The sequence below is a fragment of the Aristolochia californica genome, unplaced genomic scaffold (assembly GCF_029961685.1).
Source record: "Aristolochia californica isolate CCGP_79_NKW_82.1479 unplaced genomic scaffold, dmAriCali1.0.hap1 SCAF_12, whole genome shotgun sequence".
NCBI classification, from domain to species: domain Eukaryota; kingdom Viridiplantae; phylum Streptophyta; class Magnoliopsida; order Piperales; family Aristolochiaceae; genus Aristolochia; species Aristolochia californica.
The window spans coordinates 29524133-29550963 of NW_027181793.1; the positions used below are offsets into that span (position 1 = coordinate 29524133).

The window sequence follows — 26831 nt, forward strand, 5'->3', positions numbered from 1 at the left end:
TATCTATTTGAATAACAGTTTTTTTTTTTTTTAAATATAAATTTACATAAAAAAGATAAATATGGCAGTTCATGCAAAAATTATTCGATATACCTCATTAAAGCCACAGAAAAGAACAGCACTCTGAGTAGAGTCAAAACCCGGTCGTGAAGAACCCGGAGAAGTGGGGATTCTAGAGGTGCCGGCGACGTGATTCAGCCAGAGTCCTAGACAAACCAAAAAGCGGACCGGTTTCCTATAAATTGCTGGGTTGGACCAATCGCCTCTGCTTAAAGGCTAAGAGAAAAACTGGAGCTCGCCCTCTCTCGCCTCTACTCCGGAGCTTGTACGCTAGGCGAGGCACTGAATGCCTGCTTCTTTGCTTACTGGAAATCTTTGAAGCAGGAGATCCGGTTGTTCGTCGTTGTCTCTTAATTTTTTGTTGTTTTCTTTCTGTTTTCATTCCTTCTTAGGGTTCCGGAAATCTACTGTTTTTTTCGCGCGTATGTAGCACTATTAGTCCGATTTGTTGATGAGTTAAATGCGAATATCCGGATTCCAGAGTTTCAATTTCTATCAGAAACTCTTCTAAGCCGGAGGCAAAAAGGCTGTCTATACCGAAACCCTAACGTCTTCCTCTTCGTTTTATTGATTTTTGTGAGGGTTTTCTTTTACCGTCTGACTACCTGTATCTGGGTTTTCGGAAAGCCGGTATATAAATTTTACGTCTATGGCGGAGCATCTAGCTTCAATATTTGGCACAGAGAGGGACCGTGTGAACTGCCCATTCTATTTCAAAATTGGTGCTTGCCGTCATGGAGACCGTTGTTCCCGTCTCCATAATCGTCCCACCATATCGCCTACCTTACTCCTCTCCAACATGTACCAGCGCCCTGATATGATTACTCCTGGCCTTGACCCCCAAGGCCAGGCCATTGATCCCCGAAAAATCCAGGAACACTTCGAAGATTTCTTTGAGGATATTTTTGAAGAGCTTAGCAAATTTGGGGAAATAGAAAGTCTCAATATTTGTGATAATCTTGCGGACCACATGGTTGGTAACGTGTATGTCCAGTTTAAGGAGGAGGACCAGGCTGCTGCAGCAGTGCAGGCTCTGCAGGGGAGATTCTACTCAGGTCGCCCAATTATCGCGGATTTCTCGCCTGTGACAGATTTTCGTGAGGCCACTTGCCGCCAGTTTGAGGAGAACAGTTGTAACCGTGGTGGATACTGCAATTTCATGCACGTTAAACAAATAGGGAGGGAATTGAGGAGGAAGCTGTTTGGAAAATATCATAGATCACAGCCAAGTCGTAGCAGGAGCAGGAGTACCAGTCCCAATCACAGGCGTGGTCGGGACTACCGTGACCGTGGAGATTATCATGGCAATGGTCGTCGAACTGGGGACAGACATGGGAGATACGAGAACGACAGAAGGAGGCCTGCGAGCCCAAGGAGGAGGTCTAGGAGTCCCATCAGGGAAGGAAGTGAGGAGCGGAGGGCTAGGATTGAACAGTGGAACAGGGAAAGAGATGAGAAGAAGTGACTTTATTAGGAGTGTTTTTCATTTCTTTCGTCTGTAGACCTTATGTTTTGGCGGAAGTAGGCGAAGAGGAGCTGATTTTGGTATATGTTCTTCGACTAGTGACAAAGGTCTATGGCACAAATTGTGTTATGTGGAGTCCTTAAATATTCGACGCTGCTGTGGTCTTTTTCCTGTGAGAAGAAAGAGAATATGGATAATTGAGATTCCTGTTATCTTATAAAAACATTGAAAAGGTTGCTGTTCTATCAACAGTGTTTATTTATCACTCTTCAATTGGTATGCTTGCATCGCTACTATTTCTTGTATGCTGTTTGTTCTTCCTTGTGCTCATGTTTTGGTAAATGTTATTGCTATAGGAAAAAATGAAATTGCTTTCTCTATTGGAACTTTTAGAAATCACATAGTGCCCTGGGAAAGGTTGTCTCAAGATGCACTCATTTAACTGGATATTCTGTTGTGATATTGTTCTGTGCTGTATCTAATCTAATTATGGGCTACCCTGCTTTCTGTAGGAATCAGTTTAAGCATCAACACCTTCTACTGAATATGAATGAGGCAAGTTAGATATCTGAAAGAAAAATACCGTCTCAAGTGTATGGCTAAGGTTTATTTTAAACTAAGGTAGCTTCTGAAGGAAAATGTTGAACTTTCTTATTAACTCAAACATGGAGTAGCGTCTGCACTAAACATTTGCATCCAAGGAGGTTGATTGATGATACTGCAATTTGTTTTTGAACTATTCCTCTTTTGAATGCATTACTTTGTAGATATTATGATCTGTTGCAATAATTTGTTTAAACTAGACACTCATCTGGAAGGAGAATGTCAAGGATTTCTTTGTTTTAAATTTTGCCTTGTTATCATTTCCATTACCCTTCTTCCCGACCCACCCACCCACACAATAACTCCACCACCAAACTGCCTTTGTCTACAAATGTTTGCACTTTAAAGATTGTTCTTGCCCCTTTTTAGTTAGTTGCCAGTCCAGGGAACACCTATTTATTTACCTGAGATCAATAAAATCCAGCTTCAGCAACCAGTGCCTCAGAGAATGTGAATAATGTGGTGCGATAAGTTGGCCTATTAAATTATAAAAAACTTCATATTCTTGCACCAGTTTTTAGTTTTAGGGTAAAAACTTAAGAATTCATTATCAAAATCATAATACCTAAAATTCCATTGTTTCTCTGGTTGTGAGCCAACTCCCAAAGCACAGGATAAATGTTATCTAAAAATTGAGTAGATGTGATGTGAGCTTTGACATTGGTTTCTTAGGTCAGGTGAGAGTGGCACTTTCTTGATTACCATTATAGTTGTCAACACTTTTTGAAGTTGTGCATCCATTGAGTTATTGGAGCTCATGAAGCGGCATAACATGCAGAGGATGCTCCTGGTGCTATGGGAATGTATCTACTCTTCTGAAAGTGATACAGATGGTCAGACTGATTAAAGGAAAGTAAAAATAGTTTTTATGTTGGTCCTAAAATGTGTTTGGTCTTGGGACTTCAGTCTTTCTAGTCAGATGGATCGATCATGTGTGTTTTTGCATTAATTTTTAATGTGTTTCCAATCTTTTGGTTTTCTTGTCATCTGATTTTTTCTTCATGAAGTATTTTGAGTTTGACAGTGGATGTAATAAGATGATTTATACAGAATGTTAGTTACTGGGCCAATAATCATTAAGGTATTCCTTTAATTGATTATTTGAATAAATTTGATATGCTTCTCTCTCTTAGTTGCAGATGTCTAATGAAATTTGCTTCAGATTGCTTTTCTAAATATGGTTGCTTACAAAAGCACAAGTAAATGCAGTATTTTACTAACTTCTTTTGAGGAAACATGTTGGTTATAGTTGGAAAAGATGTGGTGCTTGTTGTTAGATAAGAAAATTCATCTATTATGAAAGTATAAATTTCTGCAAAGAAAAGTGTTATGACATTGCCTATTACAAGGTTCCATTGTTGTAATGGGTTTGACTTTCCCACTGTGGTTGTGATTTATTGTTTATTATTTTCAAAATACGTGATACAACAGTGGAATGTCAATACTATTTGTGATCATAGATTTTACTGAAAGGTTGCATTGCGTAATTTCTTTATTATTATCTTTAACACCAAAAACTCATTTTCTTTAGAATAGTAGATGATGACCTAGTGATGCAGGTTTTGTTCCACTTTCAGGTGTTTGACTTCCTCTCTGCTTTCGTAAAAATCAAGATTTAGGTGAATGAAAAGGAGAAAATTGAGAGAAAAAGGGGAAGGAGAAGAGATTTCTCTGAAGAGCTTGAAAAGGTTTCGTTGGAAATCGTGCACAAATTCCCAAACCTCTTAAATAACTGTTTTGAATTACAAATTATAAAAATACTCCTATAAACTTAATGAACCTTAATATCCCTAACTACACATCTTATGTACATGAAAATTTAACCACTGACATAATTTAACATGCAGAATAAGATTACGTAAAGAAAATTAATTTCAAAGAATGTAAAATGATCAAAATACCCGTGGCGGGTAAAATGATTAAAATACCCCTGGATGTATTTTATAATAGTTTTAACCTTATTATACTATTGATTTTCTCTATTGTTCATTAAGCTACTAGAGCGTCCGGTGTATTAGTCGATCTTAGTGGTTTGTCAGTAACGTTTGTTAAATTTAAGGTATGTGATGACTGTTTTCATGAATGCTTTGGAGGATGAGATCTGCCATCTTCATGCTTGCTGATTTGCTTCTTGCTTTTTATGGAAGCATGTATAAATTATAAACTCGCATTGGCATCCTCTCATCCTAGCTGGTGTTAGAAGAAAACTTTCCTGCATGACAGGGTTGCTGTTATCTTTTTTTTGTCTGGTTATGCACATTGGATCATGCTAAGGGAGTTGGAATTCCTTGCAGACGTTTGATACGTTCTGATGTCAAAGTCAAATCTGAAAGAAGCGACTTTCTAAACGAGTTTTTACGATCATGATCTGCTTTTTGGCAACGTAGTTTTGCATAAGTGAGTCCTAGACAAAAAGAAATATGGTTTTTGCTGGGGGTACATTTGTGCGGTCAGAAAAATTAAATCAAAACATGCCCTTTTGTTTTTTGTTTTTGCTTTCAGAAGTAAAACATTTTTCGTTTTTATTATTCTCTGATCTCTTAATGGTACAGGATCCCTTTCTAATACGAACAAATGAAGTTTCTTTCTATTATCAATGGTGGCTTGGTTGGATTGATGATAATGCTGCAGCCGTATGCATCTGGATACACCTCTTTGCGTCTGTGGCAAAAGGGGTCACTTAGTTGATGCGAAATGAAAGCACCGATGTCCCCGTGATGTTGTCAAAGAAGACAAGATCAGGAGTGCACGCGGTTACATCTATGCTGCCTGTTCCTGTAAACCAATTTCGATATCATTGTTCTGGTTTTATACTAGCTTAGTTTCATATTTGTTCCCAGTCCAGAGACGGAAATCGTCAGTTCGTTCTTTCGGAAAACCCTCTGTTTGTTCCAAAAATAAGTTACAGAGATTATGATATAATTTTTAATTTTTCATTAAGATCTATTTTCTTTTTGTTTTTAAGAATAATTATTCCATAAGAAATCCAATAATAGTAATGTTATTATTAAGAATAAGGACAAAATCTAAATAAATATTAGTAGGAATGCATGAGGTCATAAATATTTTATTTAGAATGAAAAATATTATTTTTCCTTTGAAAAAAGATTGGAGGGGAAATGAGTAATTCGGAACTGAGACTCGTCTTGGTCTTGAAATGCCAAATCCAACCATAAGAACAGAATTAAAACTCGAGCGGACTTCTAAGTCGGGTGGATCAGGGAATTTTGCGCATTATATAGACTATCGAGTCTGAACCCATATCCGAGACGGCCCCTGAATGTGCGAAACCTTGGTGTGGTATATCTCGGCCAGTAACCAACCAGGATTGTAACACAAGTCATGTTATAAAAGTCGTAAGAGAAAGCAGCAGCATCTACTGAAGCCAAATCAGGCTTTCTTTTTAATGAAAATCATTCTCTTACAACAAATCTACCATCGCAAAAATACAAAATAATGCCACACTTCACTTCTCCGTTCATCTAAAAACTTTGGTAAGAGAGTCATTAACCACAGCCTCTGAGCAAAATTGCGGCAGCAGCTAAGATTACATCTTTGCTTGAGCCTTAACATCAGAGTACTCGGCTTCGGGAGTGTGCTCTCCATCCTGGGTTCCAGATGACCCTCCGCCATGCATATGTTGCCCAATTTTTGAAACAGCTGTGTTAGCGGCATCAGTCTTGGCCCTAATGACATCGGCATCATCTCCAGCCAATACTGATCTCAGTTCACTAACTGCTGACTCAATTTCACTTGTTACCTCTGCTGGGATCTTCTCCTTGTACTCGTTCAAACTCTTTTCAATACTGTAGATTGTAGTATCTGCAGTGTTCCTTACATCAATCAAAGCCTTCCTGTCCTGGTCCTTTTGTGCATGAAGCTCGGCCTCTTTCACCATTTTCTCTATCTCCTCATCTGAAAGGCCTCCGGAAGATTTGATCGTGATAGCCTGCTCTTTCCCTGTGGCCTTGTCCTTTGCTGATACCCTCACAATTCCATTGGCATCTATGTCGAAAGCCACCTCAATTTGAGGTATTCCTCGAGGAGCTGGGGGAATGCCAGTGAGCTCAAACTCGCCCAACATCTTATTGTCTGCAGCCATCTCTCTTTCTCCCTGCAGAGCTCTCACTCCCACTTGAATTTGATTATCAGATGCAGTGGAGAAGACTTGGCTTTTTTTAGTGGGAATCGTTGTGTTTCGGTTAATGAGCCTTGTAAAAATCCCTCCAAGAGTTTCGATACCTAAAGATAGTGGAGTCACATCAAGCAAAAGAAGCTCCTTAACATCACCGCGAAGAATACCACCTTGAATGGCTGCTCCCATTGCAACAGCTTCATCAGGGTTGACCCCCTTGCTTGGTGCTTTCCCAAAGATGTCAGAAACGATTTCCTGGACTTTCGGCACACGGGTCATCCCTCCAACTACAAGTACCTCATTTATGTCCTTCACAGAGATTCCTGCATCTCGCAAGCAATTCTTGCACGGGATTTTTGTTCTCTCGATTAGATGGTTAACAAGAGTTTCATATTTTGCTCGTGTAAGAGTGACGTTGAGATGTTTGGCCCCTGAGGCATCAGCAGTAATAAATGGTAGGTTTATATCAGTTTGCATACTAGAGGAAAGTTCCACCTTTGCCTTCTCTGCAGCTTCTCTAAGCCTTTGGAGAGCCAATTTGTCTTGGGTCAAATCAATTTTATCTGACCTTTTGAATTCATTAATCAGGTACTCAACTAGTGCATTATCAAAGTCCTCACCACCTAAGAATGTATCACCATTTGTGGCTTTAACCTAAAAGCAGAACAATAAACCAATCAACTCTACGGGTAGGATAAAAACATCATGCAAAAGAGTAGTGTACAAAACATAACTCAAAAACAAGAAAGAGTAGTGTACAAAACATACCTCAAAAACCCCATTAGAAATCTCCAAGATTGAGACATCAAAGGTTCCACCCCCTAAATCAAAAACTGCGATCAAACCCTCTTTGTTGTCCATCCCATAAGAAAGGGCAGCAGCAGTTGGCTCATTAATTATTCTCAACACATCTAGGCCAGCAATCCTACCAGCATCTTTAGTTGCTTGCCTTTGGGCATCATTAAAATAAGCGGGAACTGTAATAACAGCTTTAGAAACAGATTTTCCAAGATACGATTCTGCAGTCTCCTTCATCTTGGTTAGAACAAATGCACCTACCTGGCTTGGGGAGTACTGCTGCCCATTTACCTCCACCCATGCATCTCCATTTGGAGCTTTCACAATTTTGTAAGGAACCATTTTTATTTCTTTTTGAGTTTGTGGATCATCATATCTTCTACCAATCCAACGCTTGGTTCCAAACAAAGTGTTTGTTGGGTTTGTCACTGCCCCGCGTTTTGCAGGCAATCCAACTTGGATCTCTCCCTTCTGATTGAAGGAAACAATAGATGGTGTAGTTCTCCCTCCTTCTGCATTCTCAAGAACCTTTGGGCTCTGCAAGAGTAAACCACAGTTGTCAATCACACACCAATGAAGCCAAGTGTTGATGTACGTTATTATTAAGATTGACGTTATAGCATTAGCTTGGGTGCAGAGACATTTCATAAATTGAAAATAAGTCCAAAAAATTACGGTACTGAGATGTTTCATATTGACGAGAAACTGTCTGAAAGGAACAAGTAGCTACTTATACATGCAACACCAAACCCAAAATGTATGCCTCCAATTAACAGAGGGCAGCCCATGCTAGCATCCAACAAATTAATGAAAGATTTCGTGAAAATTCACCTTTCCCTCCATCACTGACACACATGAGTTGGTTGTCCCCAGGTCAATGCCAATAACCTCCCCTCCAGCTGGTCGTGAACTGTTCAATGAAATAACATAGAGATTCAGCAATGAAACACAAATTACACAAAAGAAGAAACAAACAAACAATCATGCATTAGCGAACTTCAAAGGTACCTAAAACTTCTTGCTGCAGTAGCCCATCTACTGGAAAAGAGGGACGTGCCATGTGTTGTCTTCAGGTGATCAGAAGCCTGACATGTATAGAAGCACACTTCAGAAGGAAGAAATGTAGTCTCGTACTCAATTCCAAAGTAAAAGACATGATCGAGGACACAGCATGCATTTCCCATACTTACAAAACACAAACAAACAACATCTTCCAGGAAAGTACTCACTAGCTGATTAATAAGCCTAAATTTTCCAATTTCCTAGTCAGTTAGCTTAAAGCAACTCAAGTTATGTCGCATGACCATGTCCTGCCTTCTTATAATAGATGAAAGCAGAAGTAACAAATTAATACAACAACAAAGGCAATGAGGTCAAAGCGACTAACTGAAGAAGCAAAGCTTTCTCAAAATCAAAACAGAGATATATTAAGAAAATTCTATTTGCAGTGGCATGGAAGCAGTGGTGCCTCACTAAGCTGTATCACTAAAGATTGAAATCCAACTAAAAGAAAGAAAGGAAACACGAAGAAACACAAATATTGAAAGTATTTAACAGAAAGCGAGAAGAAAAAGCGGCCAACAATTCATTACAGCTTTAGCTGGAACACAATTACAAAAAAAAAAAAACAAAAACACACAAGAGGCCACTTCACGCTTGATGCAGAACCGAACGACACAAGGAACTCAATCTTCACATTAAGGAAACTCTTACACACTAAAACAAAAACCCATAACAGCATATACGAACTGCCAAGCTATAAAAATTAATGCATTAACCGAACTAAAAAAAGTAAGAGAATAAAACTGAGACAAAGAGAGAAACTTTACTAACAGACGTCAGTGTAGCAGAAAAGCAAGAAGCTAACGCCTTGGAACGGGACACCCTGGAGAGGAGAAAGGAAGCCATAGCTCTCAGAGCCGACTACCGTGCAGATAGCCCAAGAGGAATAAAGTAGGAGAAATGAAATGAAGAAGCAAAACCCTCCTTAAAACCCTGAGTAGCTACAGTTCCTTTCTTGGAGGAGGGTCAACCTTAAAAACGTAAATTTCGACGGTTCTAGAACCATTGATTTTGTCAAGGCAGAAACTCAAAGTGGATTTATTTACGTGAACGACCTGCCAAGTTTTGGGGTAGAAAGGAAATTAACCCTGGCCGTCCGAGCGAATAAGAATCTCATTGAACCGGTTCGATTTAGTACGAACATTATTTATAATATCAAAATAAAAATTCATGTTATTTAATAAAAGTATATTATAACTTTAAATTAAATTAATATTTTTATTTATTTATATTAATTAAATTACTTTTAATATAATAATATATCTACGTATTGAATTCTAAGTTATTTTAAGAGTCAAATTTATCTAATTAAAAAATATTTTTTAGTAACTTATAATAATATTAAAATACATTATATGACGTTTAGGGTTTAAGGTAATACGAGTGAACATATGAAATGAGGTTGTTGAGCAAAGGAAAGTTCTGACTGGCCAACTCGTTCAAAAGCGAGCGCCTATTGGTCGGATGACGACGAAAATAGAATTAAAAATCTTTGCACCGTTTGAGCAGAATACTTGTCGACGAAGAAACCGCGTTTTACCGCCTCGTCCCCGACTATAAAAGCTAGTTTCCTCCTCGCCTGAATAATGTTTCAGGAATGGCGAATAAATTTCTTGATAATTAGTACCTTTTCCTTCGTTCTTTTATCCGTCTGGTTTTTAGTTTAGATTTTGAGTTTATTTTCTTTATATATATATTGCCATGGCGGATGTAGTAGAACGGCAGCTCGATTCTGGGTGCGATATCGATTGGGTGATGTTCTTTGAATCCATCCCAGACTCCGGTGATTTGTTCCCGGACGATCTCTCTCTCTCTTCAGACCCGTCCGTGGAGCTACCGGCAGGCGGAATCCTAGGTAGTTCTCAGGCTTCTAATTCTCCTGAATTAGGCGAGATCGAGCAGTTTCTCTTGGAGGACGGCAATGAAGTCGGAGGGACTCTGGACGGTATCAGCGAGTACATGTCCGATTTTCTTCTGGACTTCCCAAAGGCGGAATCTGGTGAAACAAGGGTTTCTGAGGATGATGTTCCTAGTACTGATAGTAATGGCGAACAGGATGAAGAAATTAGGACTGCCGGTGAAGGACTTCCGAGTGGAGAAAATGATGTCGTCGAAGAGAAGGAAGAGACGGAAAAGGGCGATGCTTCCTACGCGATAAATGGAGGAGGAGAAGATGGTATGAACAAGAAACGGAAGAGGTATGAATGACCATTTCTGCTCTTTCGCTTATTCTTCTTCTTCCTCTTCTTTTTGCTAGTATTCTGCAGTGACATAGAGACGGAGGACACAAACAAAAACTATTTTTTATTGTTGTTGTAAATATTCTGTAAGTAACAGAAAATCAGAAATAATTCTCTATATTGGCTGTTATGGTTTTCGAGACATACGATCATGATCATGAATCCTGGACGACAATATGGATTCTTGACAATATTGGCTGGTTTACCTGTTCCCTTTCATGTTCATAGGCAACTGAGGAACAGAGATTCCGCTCTGAGATCCAGGGAGAGGAAGAAGCTCTATGTCAAGGATCTCGAGATGAAGAGCAAGTTCATGGAAGGAGAATGTAGAAGATTGGAATTTACCCTCAGTTGCTGTATGGCGGAGAATCAAATTCTGCGTCAACAGTTACAATCTTTCGGTGCTTCAGTGCCAAAACAGGAGTCTGCCGCGCTCCCGTTGGGTACGGAACTCGGACTGTCTTTCAATTTTGCTGTTTCTCTCATTATTTATTACTGCAGTACAAACCATCTCAATCTTAATGCTCTCTACCGTCTAAAATATCTAATCTGTGTTTCGCACAGTCGTATTTAATTTTGCTTTAAAGGCCGATTTTTCAACCGAGAGGTTTTTGATTTTGTTTTGGCAGAATCCCTGCTGTTGGGTTCCCTGTTTTGGCTCATGAGCATTGTACTACTCTTCCATCCGCTCGCAAACAAGGTGGGCGGCCTGCGAACAATCAAACAAGACCACGAAATAGAGGAGGCAGTAAGAGAAGCAGGAAGTGAGAAGGAAATGGGTTGGAAATTAGTCCCATATCCTCTGAGAAGGAGGCTGTGGAAAGCTTTAAGATGGAAGATGAAGATGGTTTCGCATTTGATTGCTGTTTTGATTGAAATTTTTTACTTTAGCTTTGGGCGTTGGAGGAATATAAGTATCTACTACTCGGTGTAGATATATTAGTAATTTTACCCCTAGATCTGCATCTTTGGCTCATGCTCCCTTACCTTTCTCCCTTCAGTTTAGGTTTTTAACTGGTTATAATAGGTGATGCATAATATTATAAATCTTCTTCGTGTCTATGTCTCTCTATCGTGTTTGATTGTCACTGGTCATAAACAATGGTCGATTGCCAGAGAGTAAAAATTTTGATGAATTTCTGGAACGATGTTCAAGGATTTTTCAACAATTAATCCACTAAGTAGCACTGTTTGAATGACAAGCTCGAGATCACTAGAGGGATGTCCACTCTAAATTACTCCTTACAGCTTTACTTATTTGAAGTAAAACAGAGAAGAAGAAGCAGTGACTGGAATGAAAGAGCTCGAAATCACAGGAGCTTGTCCACTCTTAAATTACTCCTTGCCGCACAGCAAAAAATGCACAAGAAAAAAAGGGGCATTCCGAGAATTAATCCACTAAGTAGCTCTGCTTGAATGACAAGCACGAGATCACTAGAGGAGAGGGAGCTTGTCTTCTCTAAATTACTCCTTACAGCTTAACTTATTTGTAGTAAAGCAGAGAAGAAGAAGCAGTGATTGGAATGAAAGAGCTCGAAATCACAGGAGCTTGTCCGCTCTAAATTACTCCTTGCAGCACAGCAAAAAATGCACTAGAAAAAAAGGGGGCATTCTGAGAATTAATCCACTAAGTAGCTCTGCTTGAATCACAAGCTCGAGATCACTAGAGGGGAGGGAGCTTGTCCTCTCTAAATTACTCCTCACAGCTTTACTTATTTGAAGTAAAACAGAAAAGAAGAAGCAGTGACTGGAATGAAAGAGCTCGCAATCACAGGAGCTTGTCCGCTCTAAATTACTCCTTGCCGCACAGCAAAAAATGCACCAGAAAAAAGGGGCATTCCGATAATTAATCCACTTAGTTGCTCTGCTTGAATGACAAGCTCGAGATCACTAGAGGGGAGGGAGCTTGTCCTCTCTAAATTACTCCTTACAGCTTTACTTATTTGAAGTAAAACAGAGAAGAAGAAGAAGCAGTGATTGGAATGAAGAGCTCGAAATCACAGGAGCTTGTCCACTCTAAATTACTCCTTGCCGCACAGCAAAAAATGCACAAGAAAAAAAGGGTGTTAGACTCGATGTCTAATAAAAATAAAATAAACATCATAGGAATAGATATTAAATCCTCCATAATTCCATTACCATGAAAGTTATACATATATCATAGAATTGAAATAAGAAGAATAAAGAGAGCGTACCTTTCCTCTTGAAGAATATAAATGGAACTTGAAGTGCACAAGATAACCTTTGATAATTCGTTTACAAGTGATAAGCTTGCTCCCGTTCAGCCAGACTGGGTGTGCAAATAGCCTTAGCCTTACTTGTAAGACCATGGAGGAATTTATAAATTTCCAAAGGGTGTAGCACTAATGACTATGCATAAGGATACATCCCCTTATGAGAGATACATCCTCTAAGGAGAGATACATCCCCTCAAGAGAGATACATCTCCTTATGCCCAAGGGATGTATCCAGTCAATGCACCCAATGAATCTACCTATACAGGGGGATGTGCTGGCCATTATTCCCTGTACTGAACATTTAATGACAACATCTAGAAGTGGGCCCCACGCCTCTAATATCATGGTAATTTTATTTTATAAATAATATATTTTGAAACCATAATTCCAACAAACTCCCACTTGGTTTCAAATCCATTTCAAATTCCGATTGTCAAAAAAATATGAAAAATCAATCTTGATACATAAAACCATATCATGACCATAGGCATTACCTTAAACACTTTAATATACATGTGTAGTTAACCCGGGCCTACACTATATATCTTAGATATTCAAGGTTGGGGAATAAACCAAATCCGTACTTGTCAAATTTGCCAGTTCAGCGGTCTCCATTCATAGCATACTCGGACCTGAACTCAGGGTCAAACTCTGTACCAGTTCGAGTATTAGCCACTAAGGTAACTGTGCCTAATCAATACCATAAGCCTGAATAATTTAGACATACAACCCTACCTTCCTATTGAGACCTTTCCGTATATACATACAAGTATATACCTAATAGAAAAGCTGGACATCAAGGCATCTCACCGTCCATAGCATACTCAGTACCTGAGGAGCTCAGGATAAAGCTTTATACCAGCATGAGTATTAGTCGTAAAGGAAACTATGTCTTTGCAGACCATTGGCATAGACAATTTAGAGACTCAACCATCATTCCCTATTGAGACCCTCACATATACACGTACAAGTGCATACCTAATAGGGAAGCTGAATCTCAAGGCATACACTGAGTACTCATATTATCACACAAAAGCATATGCATTATTTCAAAATCATTCCATGGAATATAAATTACAATGTCATGACATACATAGTATTACATATCATTGAGACCACAATGCATACAAAAACAATGTTCTCCCACTTGGTTTCATAAATTATGAACAAATCAAACCCATGTTCCCCACATGGAAAGTGAAACTGGTCACGGGAAGACACTTAGTTAGTGGATCAACTAAGTTATCCGGAGAAGATATCTTATAAATATCAACTTCCTTCTTCCTCAGCATGTCTCATATGTAGTGGTATTTCCCTTCGATATGTTTAGCCTTGGAGTGACACTTCGGATCTTTCGTGATAGCAATAGCAGATGCATTATCACAAAAGAGAGGAATAGGTCGCTCCAAACAGTCTACCACTAAAAGACTTCGCAAGAATTTGCGAAGATAGACAACCTCCCTTGTAGCTAAGTTCATAGCCACATATTCTGCGTCCATGGTTGATTGCGTGACACAGTCTTGCTTCTTGTTTTTCCAAGAAATGGCACCTCCGCCAAACATAAAGATAAAACCAGAAGTAGACTTTCGGGTATCAACACATCCTTGATAATCTGAGTCGGAATAACCAACCAAATCCAACTTATCCGCTTGATAAGTCAAAGCATATGACTTTGTTCGTTTTAGATAGCGCATTACCCATTTTACCCCTTCCCAGTGAGTGAAACCTGGATTAGCCTAAAACCGGCTAAGAATCCCAACAGCATAAGCAAGATCAGGTCTTGTACATATAAGAACATACATAAAACTCCCCACAGCAGAAGTGTATGGATACTTAGATTCGTCCAACTTATCTTTGAGGCGAGAAGGACAATCCACCTGGCTCATCTTTTTAGTGCTGTCATAAGGTACTTTACCTTGTATACTGTTAGACATGTGAAACCGATCCAGAAGAGTGTCGATATACTTCTCTTGAGACAAACTCAATTTTCGCAAAGATCTATCCCGTAGAATTTTAATGCCAAGAATATAAGAAGCTTCCCCAAAGTCTTTCATATCAAATGTTTGAAACAACCATGTCTTTATACCTTGGAGTAACTGAATATCATTCTCGGCTAATAAAATATCATCTACGTATAAAGTAAGAAAAGCAATGCGATCTCCCACTGTTTTTATATAAACACAGTGATCTCTGGTTTCTGAGTAAAACCATATGCTGTAATTGCTTCATTGAACTTGTTATTCCATAATCTTGAGGCTTGTTTCAAACCGTAAATAGACTTATTCAACTTATACACTTTTGCTTCAGTTCCAGGTCTAACATATCCACGTGGTTGTTCCATATAAATCTTCTCATCCAAATTTCCATTTAGAAAAACGGTTTTAACATCCATTTGGAATAACTTATAGTCATAATATGCAACCAATGCCAGGAGAGCTTGAATAGACTGCATTCTTGCAATAGGAGAGAATATTTCATCATAATCAATCCCGTATTGTTGAATAAAACCCTTGGCAACAAGACGAGCTTTGAATCTTTCAACTTTACCTTCAACATTTATCTTCCTTGTAAAAATCCACTTACACTTAATGGGCTTAACCGATGTAGGAGGATCAATAAGTTTCCAAACTTCGTTTTTATACATAGAGTCCATCTCTTCTTCCATTGCCGACTTCCACTTGTCAGAATCCACATCGAGTGCTTCCTCGAAAGTGACAGGATCAGTAACATCTTCATTCAACCTTGTTATTTCATAAGTTTCTCCAGCATAGGTATAAAAATCTGAAGATGATAGGAGTTGACTAGGTTTTCTTTCTCTAGTCCCTCTTCGAATATCCATTTGGGTGGAATTCTCTATATTAGAAGGAGATTCAGAAGAATAAATTTCAACACATTCTTCCAAGTGAGACTTCGTACCTAAATCTTCATCACAATCAAATTTATCCTCAATAAATTTTACATCTCTACTTTCAATAATCACCATCTCCTTAGGATCATATAACGTATATCATGTCGAATGTTGAATAAACATCTTCGAGTCTTAACCTTGAATTTGTCCTTAGGATCAAGTTTTAAAACATGAGCAACACATCCCCATACTTTAAAATGGTTAAGATTAGGAATTTTGCCTGACCATTCCTCATAAGGTGTTTTTGTCATTTTCCCATATATACAACACTCACAAATAGGAAAATCATTATGTGAAAGATTTTTCAATAATCCTTGTGTCACAAGTCTTGTAATTTTATCCTTGTTTATATGCCCTAGTCCTTGTTTGACTGGAATGAAAGAGCTCGCAATCACATGAGCTTGTCCACTCTAAATTACTCCTTGCAGCACAGCAAAAACTGCACCAGAAAAAAGGGGGCATTCTGAGAATTAATCCACTAAGTAGCTCTGCTTGAATGACAAGCTCGAGATCACTAGAGGGGAGGGAGCTTGTCCTCTCTAAATTATTCCTCACAGCTTTACTTATTTGAAGTAAAACAGAGAAGAAGAAGCAGTGACTGGAATGAAAGAGCTCGAAATCAGAGGAGCTTGTCCGCTCTAAATTACTCCTTGCAGCACAGCAAAAAATGCACCAGAATAAAAGGGGGCATTCTGAGAATTAATCCACTAAGTAGCTCTGATTGAATGACAAGCTCGAGATCACTAGAGGGGAGGGAGTTTGTCCTCTCTAAATTACTCCTCACAGCTTTACTTATTTGAAATAAAACAGAGAAGAAGAAGCAGTGACTGGAATGAAAGAGCTCGCAATCGAAGGAGCTTGTCCGCTCTAAATTACTCCTTGCCGCACAGCCAAAAAAGCACCAGAAAAGGGGGCATTCCGAGAATTGAACTCGGGACCTCTCGCACCCTAAGCGAGAATCATACCACTAGACCAAATGCCCACGTTACAGTAGTAGAGTTGGTATTTATGAATTTATTTACTATTAGCTTTTCTTCTTTGTTTTGCCCTTTCCTGACGATCTCGGATCTTTTCGGCTTGTTCCCTTTGCCATTCATTTTACTTATATCCTTCAATTGCCTAAGTTCATTCATTAATCTGAATCTTTCGGGTTTCTTCGTCATCACCCAATTTGCTTCGGGCTGCGTTTACTTGGAATTCAAAATAGTTTTTTCAATAAAAAAAAAAAACTATTAGTTTTCAATTCTTTGAAAGATTTTTCTTTTAAACAAAATAAAATAATTAACATATCCTCTTTTTTGAAACCACAAAATGAAGCTTCGCAAAAGAAAAGTTTTTTTTCTTAAAAATAAGAGATAATAAATATTCGCTTAACAAATATACTCTTATAATTTTATAAAATTTCGTATTTATACCTCATATAATGGTTAAGATATTTTTAATTTTTTAATTACAAGTATTCCGATTCGAGCATTTTCGGAATACTATACTAACGGATCAAATTCAGATATCCGAATTTGGCTAATTTAATCGCATCGGATCTAGAATTTTAGGATCCAGATTGAATCTAAATCTGTTAAATTGCAAATGCACTAATAAGAGCACTACCCATATATGAATTACTTGAAAATCCTGCTTGAACATATCTCCATGCTTGCTTCTATCAAACTATCATAAAAAAAAAAAATATTACTAATTTTCTTTTCTTTTCTTTTTCTCTTTCTCTTTCTTTTCTCTTCCAAAACACAGAAACCAATCATATTTTCTTGTTTCAGAGGCTCTACATTTTCTTAAACTATATACTTCGAATAAATTAGACAGAACAATTTGCAACGTGAGAGCAATCCCACCATATCCTGCTACAATCTAGAAAGAGTCAAAGGGAACACATATTTTTCACATATTCTATGCATAAAAGCTATCCAAAACTGTTATTCTCAACCGCTTGAGTTAATGACGACCACATGCCCATGCAATCTCTGACGTATCAGGCCAAGCGCCATGAAAATATCATCCATGAGGAGTTACAAAATGAGTAAAATATCCACAAATGGTAGCTCCATGCAGCCCCTTTTTCCTTTTTCTACACATGAAGACACGGAAAGTTAAGACAGCTCCAGAAACAACGTGAGAAGAGACAATTCTTTGGTATGGAGAAGGGGTTCCTTTATGAACGCCTTCGGGAGCTCCACTCGCTATGCATTAAAATTCTAGCTAACCATCCCCTACTACACCAAACTGTCCATTTCTGCAAGTATTTGAAGCAGAAAAACCGATCAGGTTCAGGATCCTGACTACCATTCCGTTGTCAGCTGTCAGAGAGGTCTTAGCTTTCATTTGCAGACCTCGCCGGCCTCAGACCAGTTTACAACTCCTCTTGATCATATTCTTGTCTGGACGGAAGAAGGATATCACAATAGGATCACAAACAATGAGTCTGGATAAATTTGGGCAGGAAAAACAATCAGCTACTCAAGGAGAAGAAGAGCAACATCAGATGTCCATACCTGTTCTTGCAAGATTGGATCGCCTTGATCGCTTGGTAATGTACAACCTATTTCCACAAGTTCCAAAGAGAATGAATTGTTAGTTTCCCTGTGATGAGACATTAAACAACAGATATTTCATGCTCGAATTGAATAATTAGAAAAATGCTCTAGCCTTCCTAGATTTTTTCTTTGATGGGAGATTCTGATTGTTTTGCCTGTGGCTTCACTAATTTGTCTTCCGCAACTGATCCAGCTGCTATATTTTGAAGAGACGAGGAATTTGTCTGCAAGGCGTTCTGTAGATTTCTTATCCATAAAGGCAGGTTTGGAGAAACAATCCAAGCCCTTATCATGGGTACTAGAGGAAGTACAATTCAAAGGCACTCTCATGGAACGAATAGCTATCCTTGAAAGTCGAGTTTTACAGGTAAAATTCAAGCCTATCCAGACTAAACAAACAACATGATATAATTTGAACAAAATTTCATCATAACTACATGTATCTGAAATAAAATCTCACCCAGTTGTTCCAAGGAGAATAATGTTTACTCTACACAACAATTTCTTCCCAGTGTCCAGAAATACGCTAGCCTCGAGCATATACTTTTTATATTACCATCTGTGCAAGTTGGAACCAGTTTGATCCAAACCTTTCACCCCACTGATGTTGACTAATGCTTTATGCCATGGATTTATATAATTCCGAGGCACATACAATTGATAATAACTGCCCCTACAGGAACAAATAACATAGATTTCCATTTAAACACTGCTGTGTTTACTTTTTTCATCAGCTGAGCCTGGACATGGAAGAAGGAAGTACAACAAGCTCCTCCACATTACTGACATCAGATAATACTCTTAGTACTTTTCTCAAGAAAGATGACACTCGAACTGCTCCTGTTTCTGGCAAAGAACACAAACAAGACAAGATTGAGGTAATGTAGCAGCAACATGTGAAAAAAAAAAAAAAAAAACTCAAAATCTTTTATGTACTAAAATTAAAAAGATTATGACTGCAGGGGAAAGTTTTCAAGGAAGCGCAGACAAGCACAATCCATGGTTGCATGAAGGTCAGAAAACAAAAAGCAGTTCTAACCAAGCGAGGTTACAGAAAATGGTTCGGATGGCTTCAGATGAGATGCTGAATAACTTCATGTCACTCAACAAACTTGAAAATTGGTGAATATTAATAACTGTCCTGAGGTGCAATACGGTTAGATAATTGTAAAACCTACCTGCTTCATTTCAATCATCTCTAACTTTTGCCACCAGAGGTTAATTAATTGACTTACAGATTTTTATTCAAATGGAAAAAATGAAAGTGCATTTATAAGTAGCTAAAAAGCAAAAGGACGCCATGCACCATTTTGCCTTGTGAAAGAACAATTTTCTCTCATCTGCCCATTATTTTTCCAGAAAAATGCATCAACTTTTGAAAATTATAGATGGTGCCTTTACTATATTCTTTGGTATTTGCACAGAAGAAGGAATTCTATAGGTACAGGCAGATAGCCAATTTATCCTCTGAACATTATCTTGTTCGAGTGACCCGAAAATAAGTTGGAGATGAGAAGAAATTCCATCTTTTCTGAGGTTCAATATGGTTACATAATTATAAAGCCCTTTAGCTTCACTTCAATCATCTATAACTCTCGCAAGTAAAGGTTAATTAATTGATAGATATCTTTTTGTTTAAAAAATGAAAGTGCATGTAGGTAGGAAAAAGCAAAAGGACACTGCAACATTTTGCCTTGTGAAAGGACCTTTTTTGTTCATCTGCCAATTTTTGTTTCCAGAGAAAATATGCTCCTATTTTGAAAATTATGAATTCTGTCCTTACTATCTTCTTAAACATTTGCACAGAAAAAAGATTCTCCAGGTACAGGTAGATACCCAAATTATCATCTCAAAATTAGATCTTGGCATAGTGACTTGAAAAATAGAAATTCCCTCTTTATTTTACTCATTACTCCTCTTCAGTCTCGTGTCTTAGATGAACTTTTTATTTGCCATGATTATCACCATGTCAACCATATGCCACCTTCTTCTGTTAGCACTACCATTTTCAGGTTGAAAACAGCATACTATAGGTTCGCTCTTAGTTCTAAAGGTCCACTCCTTCTCCAACTTAAAACTACTATGCCCAATCGGTCTTGTTGCCTGGTCTGATTGGAAATCTAGGGAACTCAAAGGTTCTCTGTTGCCAAAATGTTGAAGGAGAAAACGGAAAACAGAAAATGTGAAAGTATACAGTGCTTTGAGCTTACTCTCTCTTCTTGTCACCTTTTAAGCAGCTAATAAAAAATCAGTGTAACCACTCATTTCTGGTCTTTTGCTCGAGAGTCCATTACTCTCATATCTATCAACCTACTCTCTTATTTCTCCATCGAACTCTATCAAGATATCTCTCTGTACATATGTGTGTGTTTCAGAGAGAGTGTCACAGAGAACTTCTCGATGAGTTATTTGCATTTTACAGGAGTTGACATCTAATTTGAGCAAGAGCAACAATTCACTGATGACAAATGAAATAACAGAGCAATGTAGCCCAATGAATAGTCTGAACACTGCAAAATTGATACAGGCCAGTTGCTGCATCAAGGTCTGTTGCTACCCCATCAAAACGGACTATATGATCAAAATCTACATATTTCTATGAGGGTCTAACGATGTTTAAATATGTGAAAATTTAACTAAAGATAAAATAAGACATTCTCTATCTAATAGCCATATTATAAAATAAAAATATAATATGAAAAATGACCAAAATACCCCTAAACTTGTATTTTGACATTCTCCCTCAAGCTAGAGAATATCAAACAATCCCAGCTTGTCACTAAAGGATACATGTTTACGTCTTTCCCAAAGGCTTGGTAAATATATCTCCGAACTGGTTTGAAGACTTTACATAAGGAGTTACCACCTTCCCCTACATAACTGCATCTCTAATGAAGTGGCAGTCAACCTCCCAAGGCCCATCCTAAGATGGCTAGTCATTTTGGGATAGGCCTTTGATCCAACTTAATATGGTATCAGAGCGGGTACTCATATGTATGCCTACACTTAAACTATTAACTTGTAGAGCCACAAAAAATGGCCTACACCTAAAATTATCTACTTGTAGAGCCACAAAAGAGGGCCTACACTTAAACTATCCACTTGTAGAGCCACAAAAGAGGGCCTACACATGAGGGAGAGTGTTAAGGAATAGTCCCACATGGATTAGTGAGTACAAAAATCTTGAGTTTATTAGTTGGGAAAGAAGCTTCCTAAGTTGGCTAGTCATTTTGGGATGGGCCTTGGACCCAACTTAACAAAACAAATAATTGTCAACCTTTTGAATAAAAACAATAACATGAATGATCACTAAAATTGAAAATTAATCCTTCCCAATGCATTTGAATCCATAAAAAAAAAAAAAAAAAAAATCATAAACAAGAATAGCAAAGAGCTACAACAAGTCTACCTACGGCATATGCTAATAAGAAACATGAACTAGAATACAAATAGCACAGGATCAAAAGAAGAAAAAATAGAGAAAACTATACATATTTTTTGTTTGAAAACTTTAGAAGTTAAATGCAACATAGAAAACAGAAGTATGATAAAAGAACTGCTGACCTGCACCATCTCTGGATATGATCATCAATAGCAGCAAAAGGTTTGGCATGTCTCAACAGCACAAGTACTCTTGGATATGAAACTACTAGGCAGTTCACTTTCCAATGATAAATAATCACGTATGATCAAGAAAACTGAATCATTTATCTAATTTGCTACTATACCGGGAGCCTACATTGATTTTTTTTTTTAATGTCGATTATACACATACTATCCCTTTCCAAAGTGGGGCTTGAACCCAAGACCTCACACAAGAAAACCCCTTATGTACCATTGAGCCAAATACCCAATCCACTGGAGCCTACAATCACTGGCAGCGTCGTCGCAGCCTACATGCATGGCTCCCTTTTCAGAAGCAGAAATTTGCCAGTTATCAATCAGACAAAGGTTCCTTAATCAAAAGCTTCATTTTCTCTTCAAGAAATGAAAGAACATCTTTACGGTCTTCTTTCAACAGAAGCTGCCTCAACTTCCCAAATGTTGAACCTGATGGTCGAATCCCCTTCTCTATCATTTCCTCCAGAAAAACACACGCCTTGCTAATTTCTCCATTTTCACATAAACCATTTATAAGCACTGAAAATGTGTGCATGCTTGGGATAAACTGCTTCTTGCCCATGTATTTCCATACTTTCAGAGCCATATCCAACTTACCACTTTCACAAAACATTTTTGTCATTATTGTGTAAGTGTCTGAATCAGGGTCACACCTTTTAATCATCTGGCGAAAAACTTTAAATGCCTCCTCATTTTCTCCAAGGCTGATCAGACTGTTCAGAATGATATTACAGGTTCGCGAATTAGGTGGCACACCCTTTTGATCCATCTCCTTCAAAACCCTATACACATTTTTAAACTTGTTCACCTTACAAAATGCACTAATCAGAGAATTGTATGCAGCTACATCAGCCACTATGCCATCCCTCTCCATCTCCAAAAAGGCCTCCACTGCCTCCCCAATCCGCTTCTCTACCCCATAAGTATGAACCAAGACACTATAAACATAAGAGGTTGGCTTGCATCCCTTATGACGCATGTCCCGAATGATATGAACAGCTTCCTCAATCCTGCCTGTCTTGCAGAAAACATCAACCATGATCCCGTAAGTGACTATGTCAGGTTCACAACTTTTGTCAATCATCTCTCGGAAAATTTCCCTCGCTTTGGGTAAGTTTGGCTCCTTCCCCCATCCTTCAAGAAGTATACTATAGGTTTTTGAGTCAGGAACAAACCGCTCCTTCATGCTATCAAAAATTTCCTGAGCTTTTCTCACGTTTTTGGACTTACAGAATGCACTTAAGAGGCTATTAAAGGCAGCTAAATTTGGTGTGACTCCGTACTTGTCCATGACATTAAAGGCATATATGGCTTGATCCACCTTCTGGGCTCTTGCATACTTTCTTATAATCACACAAAATGTCTCAATATTCACAATTCCTTTGGAGCGCATAATGTTAACAAGATCCCACATGATCTGATACTGTCGAATTTTGGCTAGAGAATTTATCATGATGTGGAAAGCTTTGACAGTGTGGCTATAATGTTGCTGCCTTCCTGCCCATTCAAAGAACCTATAGGCCTGCATACCAGCATTCTCAAACCTTTTGAGAACTTCTTCTACTATATCAGTGGAAACTTGAATGCCACTCTCATCCAGGAGAGTGTCAAACCCTAGTTTCGGACAGGAAAGCATAATCTTGCAGATTTTTGAAGTAGGATCAGTTATCTCTTGCAATGTTCCAGTAGAACTGTACATCCTCGTCCATAAACTCCACCTAAAGAAAAATCTGTGTGGTGCAATGTGAACCCTCATTGTAGCTGTAAATTCAGAGACGACAGAACTTCAAAGTTTACTGCAACTTTCAGAGATCTAACATGCTCTTCACACTCTGCAGGACCAGAAAAAGAAAACGTATCATGCAATGTTAGAGCTTGGTGGAATTCACAGTGAGTGACTTATACAGTCAAATCATTAAGTAAGATTGCTATAATTAGCTGGATTAATGAACATTTTCTTAGATTTGGAACCAAAAATAGAAGCCTCGGAGAACTTCCAGTAATTTGGAGAAGTGCAGACACAGAAGTTAAAACCCTAAGGGTGAGTTAGTACACTATGGGAAAATTATTTCTTTGGGAAACTAAAACAACTGTTAACCATTTTCTTAAAGAAGAAAATTTGTGAAAGTAATGCTTACATAGAAAACCTACAGAAAATCAAATTTAGAATGTTAGTCTCTGTACTGGTACTGGATAGAAAGTGTATTTCTTTAATTATATAAAAACTTTCTTATATGATACAAGCTTTTATAAATCCAATAATTGGTCATTAAATAGTTTCCAAAGGGTTCTGGTTGGGGTACCACAGGAGACAATTTGTGTTCCTACTGTTTGTCAGTGGGGAAATGAAAAATTCCCCTCTCTTCTTTCAGAGATAAATCAATAAGATTTTACTTTCAAATTGGAGACAGCACTGACTCGAGCAATATTTGGTCAAAGGGAGAAATTTTCAATCAACCAACTTTCCATTTGTCTTGAAACAACAGTAACAAGCCCCAAAATAAAGAGGAGAAGGTAAATGTGCACATAAACATAGAATAGATAGAACTTATGAAGGAAGCTATCCTGCTGTGAGTCAACTGAAGTCGAATTATCCTCTACATGCACAATATTCATTAAGATGAGATGCAGAAGGAGAGAGAGTGAAGAACAGAAAAAAAAAAAAAAAAAAAAAAGGAGAGAGTGAAGACAAGAAAGAAAATTACCCTACTGTAGAGTTGATAATAAGGTCTTTTGTCGTCATATAGAAATTAAAAAGTATATATATTTAGATTTAGTAATCATTATAGCAATATCACAAAAAAAGCTCAAGGGACGGATTTTGCATGCTTGAGAAATACTGCAATAAACTAGTTACAGTGAATTTGGTCCTTGTTCTTTTTTAGGGCATTAGAGTAGCACCAGAAGACAATAAATCAATTTTTTTTTATTAAAAAAGGAGTTGAATCAGAAGCACATTAGCCTCTGGGCTACCTCTCGTTGGCCTGCCCTTATTTTTTGATGAACTGGATGGTTGTAGGAGTAGATCGTAATAGTTGAATCTCCGCAACAACTAACTTAAAATGCAGCTGCTCTCTCCAGAAAATTGTAGGTTATTTCAAATCTGCCGCGAAATTACCAACCAGTGAAAGACAATCTGGTGACCAGTTAAATGCAGTCCGAAACATAACTCGGAGGGAGCATCACAGTCATCAAAAAACAGATCTGCGGATGAATAAATGGTCCCTTTGCAAAATTATGTAAATTTACAAGCATATAAAAGAACAACCATTTGACATAGAAAGTTCGCAGAAGACACCAAAAAAAAAAAATGCGATGATCTAACGGCTGCTTGATCTTTTCGTGTCAGCGAGTTACTCTCGATGCATAGTGAGCTCACCAAAGCCCAAGTTTCATCCTTTGAATAGAAGCAGACGTCCTTATATATATTCCAGCTATATATAAACTTCTAAAAATCCTGTTTGGATAGAACTATATCCAAATAACTGAAATAAGTTAAGTTCACAAGTGATGGCACAAACTGAAACGTAAAAAAAATTGAACAAATAAAATAATAAATCACAATATTAATAAAACAGAATAGGAAGAATCAGTAGAAAGGACGAACAGACAAAGGAAACAGAAGAATTACATGTAAAATGCCATCCTAATGCCTGCAGGGCCTGATGAAATTATGAAACTCTGGGCGCCAAAAGAGAGAACGAAAAAAATGAACTAGAACTAGAGGTTTCTGGAGAAGAGACAGAGAGATTATGCCGCTGGAGGAAAGTGGTTCTACGCGAAGCGAGAGAAGCCGAAGGAGCTTAATCAAAACCAGTCTCAGAGGAAAAAGGGTCTGAATAACTGATCCACTGATCCAAACTCAATTAAAGTGGGTCCGGCAATCATGGGTTCCACCACATTGGTTACTTTTATTTCCTTTTGGCTACCCTCTCTGCTTTTCTTCCGGTGTTGCATCACCCCATTTATATTTTATCTCATTATTTATTTATTTTAAATAAATAAAATGTAAAATTTTTTACATATGGTCTTATATAAATATTTAACTATTTACTTTTATTACCCTTTATAAATAAAATGGATATATTTAAATGTCATTTTTTATCTATTTGATTATCCAAATAAAGAAAGAGAAAATGTTATAGTTTTTATTCCTCCATATACAAAAAACGTGGAAAATATTATTTTAATGTATAATACATGTCGACTCTTTTTTTTTATTATTTCAAAACCTTCTATTTTAGGGTTGATTCTATTGGTAACCGTAGACTCCTCTAGTAGTTTTTCTCATTTTCTTCCTATAGGGATGATTCTTTTATTTATTTATTTAAAAACCTTCTATTTTCATGAGATTTAGGTCGACTCCTCTCGTGGGTTCAACTAAGGGGATCTTGTGACTAACAATATGGTGATGTCATATTAAGTTAACGCATGGTCGTCGGTCTAACACCCCATGTGTAACCATTTAAATATACAAAAGTCTAAGTAAATTGCCCTAATTTTTACCATATTCGATCTTAGATAAACTTGTGAAATGTTTAGTGCCCCTTGATGACCAACAATGCAAGGTAAATTTTGTGTAGCTCGTGTGACTCACATTCTATTTAATTATACGTAATCTTTTTTGTATTGATCCATGGCCACTAACTTTGCTTAAATTATATTTGCCATTCTTCCTCATAGCCAAATTCTGCACGCCTCCATTGATGTGGATTTGTAATTCATGGTTCATGCAACTCATGATCACACAATCTTGTATCTAATTTTGTTTTTTGCTCTTAAGTGTAACGTCTATGTTGACGTCTATTTTGTTTTTCCATATGCGAGCCATGTTGTAGATGTGTTAGGTAAATTTGTGGTCTCATGAACCGTTACTTCAAAATATAATGGATGCTTGGAAGGTCCCTTTTTTGTTGCAAACATTTTAATTAGGAGTAATCTTGTACCCAAGAGAGAGTCGATAAGGATTCCCGACCAAAAACTCTTGACCCCGCCAAAAGAACGGACAGGATGGCTGCGATTGAATTGAAAGATTTCGTCCTTGAGATAAGCATCGGTTCTCGCACGTGCAGGCCGAGTCTAAAATATAAGTACGGTTGGTAAGCGGAGCCGAAGGAGGGCCTCCGCGGCTCTTAGCCGAGCGCATTTGGTAA

At 37.8% G+C, this 26831-nt stretch overlaps 5 protein-coding genes and 1 non-coding gene across 8 annotated transcripts; 3 read left to right on the forward strand and 3 right to left on the reverse strand.

Annotated features, from left to right (window-relative positions):
• The first annotated feature begins 261 nt into the window (after nt 1–261).
• On the forward strand, nt 262–2638 carry LOC137946219 (splicing factor U2af small subunit B-like). 2 transcript variants are annotated; one of them, XR_011111053.1, is made up of 2 exons: nt 262–1758; nt 2038–2638. XR_011111053.1 is itself a non-coding variant. In XM_068792437.1 (1 exon), exon 1 carries the CDS (start codon nt 710–712, stop codon nt 1523–1525), a length of 816 nt encoding a protein of 271 aa, XP_068648538.1. In that variant the 5' UTR covers nt 262–709; the 3' UTR covers nt 1526–1770. The 2 variants fall into 2 exon arrangements, 1 of the variants encoding a protein (XP_068648538.1); XM_068792437.1 differs by lacking the exon at nt 2038–2638 and having other exon boundaries at nt 262–1770.
• A 2867-nt stretch (nt 2639–5505) lies between these two features.
• On the reverse strand, nt 5506–9051 carry LOC137945702 (heat shock 70 kDa protein, mitochondrial-like). Of its 2 annotated transcripts, none has more exons than XM_068791688.1 (5): nt 8895–9051; nt 8070–8146; nt 7893–7971; nt 7032–7598; nt 5506–6917 (listed from the first exon to the last, which is right to left on the reverse strand). In XM_068791688.1, exons 1-5 carry the CDS (start codon nt 8967–8969, stop codon nt 5676–5678), a joined length of 2040 nt encoding a protein of 679 aa, XP_068647789.1. In that variant the 5' UTR covers nt 8970–9051; the 3' UTR covers nt 5506–5675. The 2 variants fall into 2 exon arrangements, with proteins under 2 accessions (XP_068647789.1, XP_068647790.1); XM_068791689.1 differs by having other exon boundaries at nt 8891–8916.
• Nucleotides 9052–9728: 677 nt separating this feature from the next.
• LOC137946177 (bZIP transcription factor 60) lies at nt 9729–11423 on the forward strand. Its single transcript, XM_068792389.1, has 3 exons — nt 9729–10321; nt 10592–10806; nt 10993–11423. The coding sequence occupies exons 1-3, from the start codon at nt 9825–9827 to the stop codon at nt 11295–11297; spliced, it is 1017 nt and encodes a 338-aa protein (XP_068648490.1). The 5' UTR covers nt 9729–9824; the 3' UTR covers nt 11298–11423.
• Nucleotides 11424–16418: 4995 nt separating this feature from the next.
• On the reverse strand, nt 16419–16490 carry TRNAP-AGG (transfer RNA proline (anticodon AGG)). The gene has a single exon. It is a non-coding gene; the product is annotated as a tRNA-Pro (tRNA).
• Nucleotides 16491–17298: 808 nt separating this feature from the next.
• Nucleotides 17299–25486, reverse strand: LOC137945760 (pentatricopeptide repeat-containing protein At1g77360, mitochondrial). Its single transcript, XM_068791771.1, has 5 exons — nt 25310–25486; nt 21622–23510; nt 18518–18903; nt 18016–18062; nt 17299–17901 (listed from the first exon to the last, which is right to left on the reverse strand). Exon 2 carries the CDS (start codon nt 23432–23434, stop codon nt 21995–21997), a length of 1440 nt encoding a protein of 479 aa, XP_068647872.1. The 5' UTR covers nt 23435–23510; nt 25310–25486; the 3' UTR covers nt 17299–17901; nt 18016–18062; nt 18518–18903; nt 21622–21994.
• On the forward strand, nt 17800–19261 carry LOC137945761 (uncharacterized). Its single transcript, XM_068791772.1, has 4 exons — nt 17800–18050; nt 18251–18424; nt 18792–18935; nt 19020–19261. The coding sequence occupies exons 1-4, from the start codon at nt 17940–17942 to the stop codon at nt 19143–19145; spliced, it is 555 nt and encodes a 184-aa protein (XP_068647873.1). The 5' UTR covers nt 17800–17939; the 3' UTR covers nt 19146–19261.
• Nucleotides 25487–26831: the final 1345 nt, after the last annotated feature.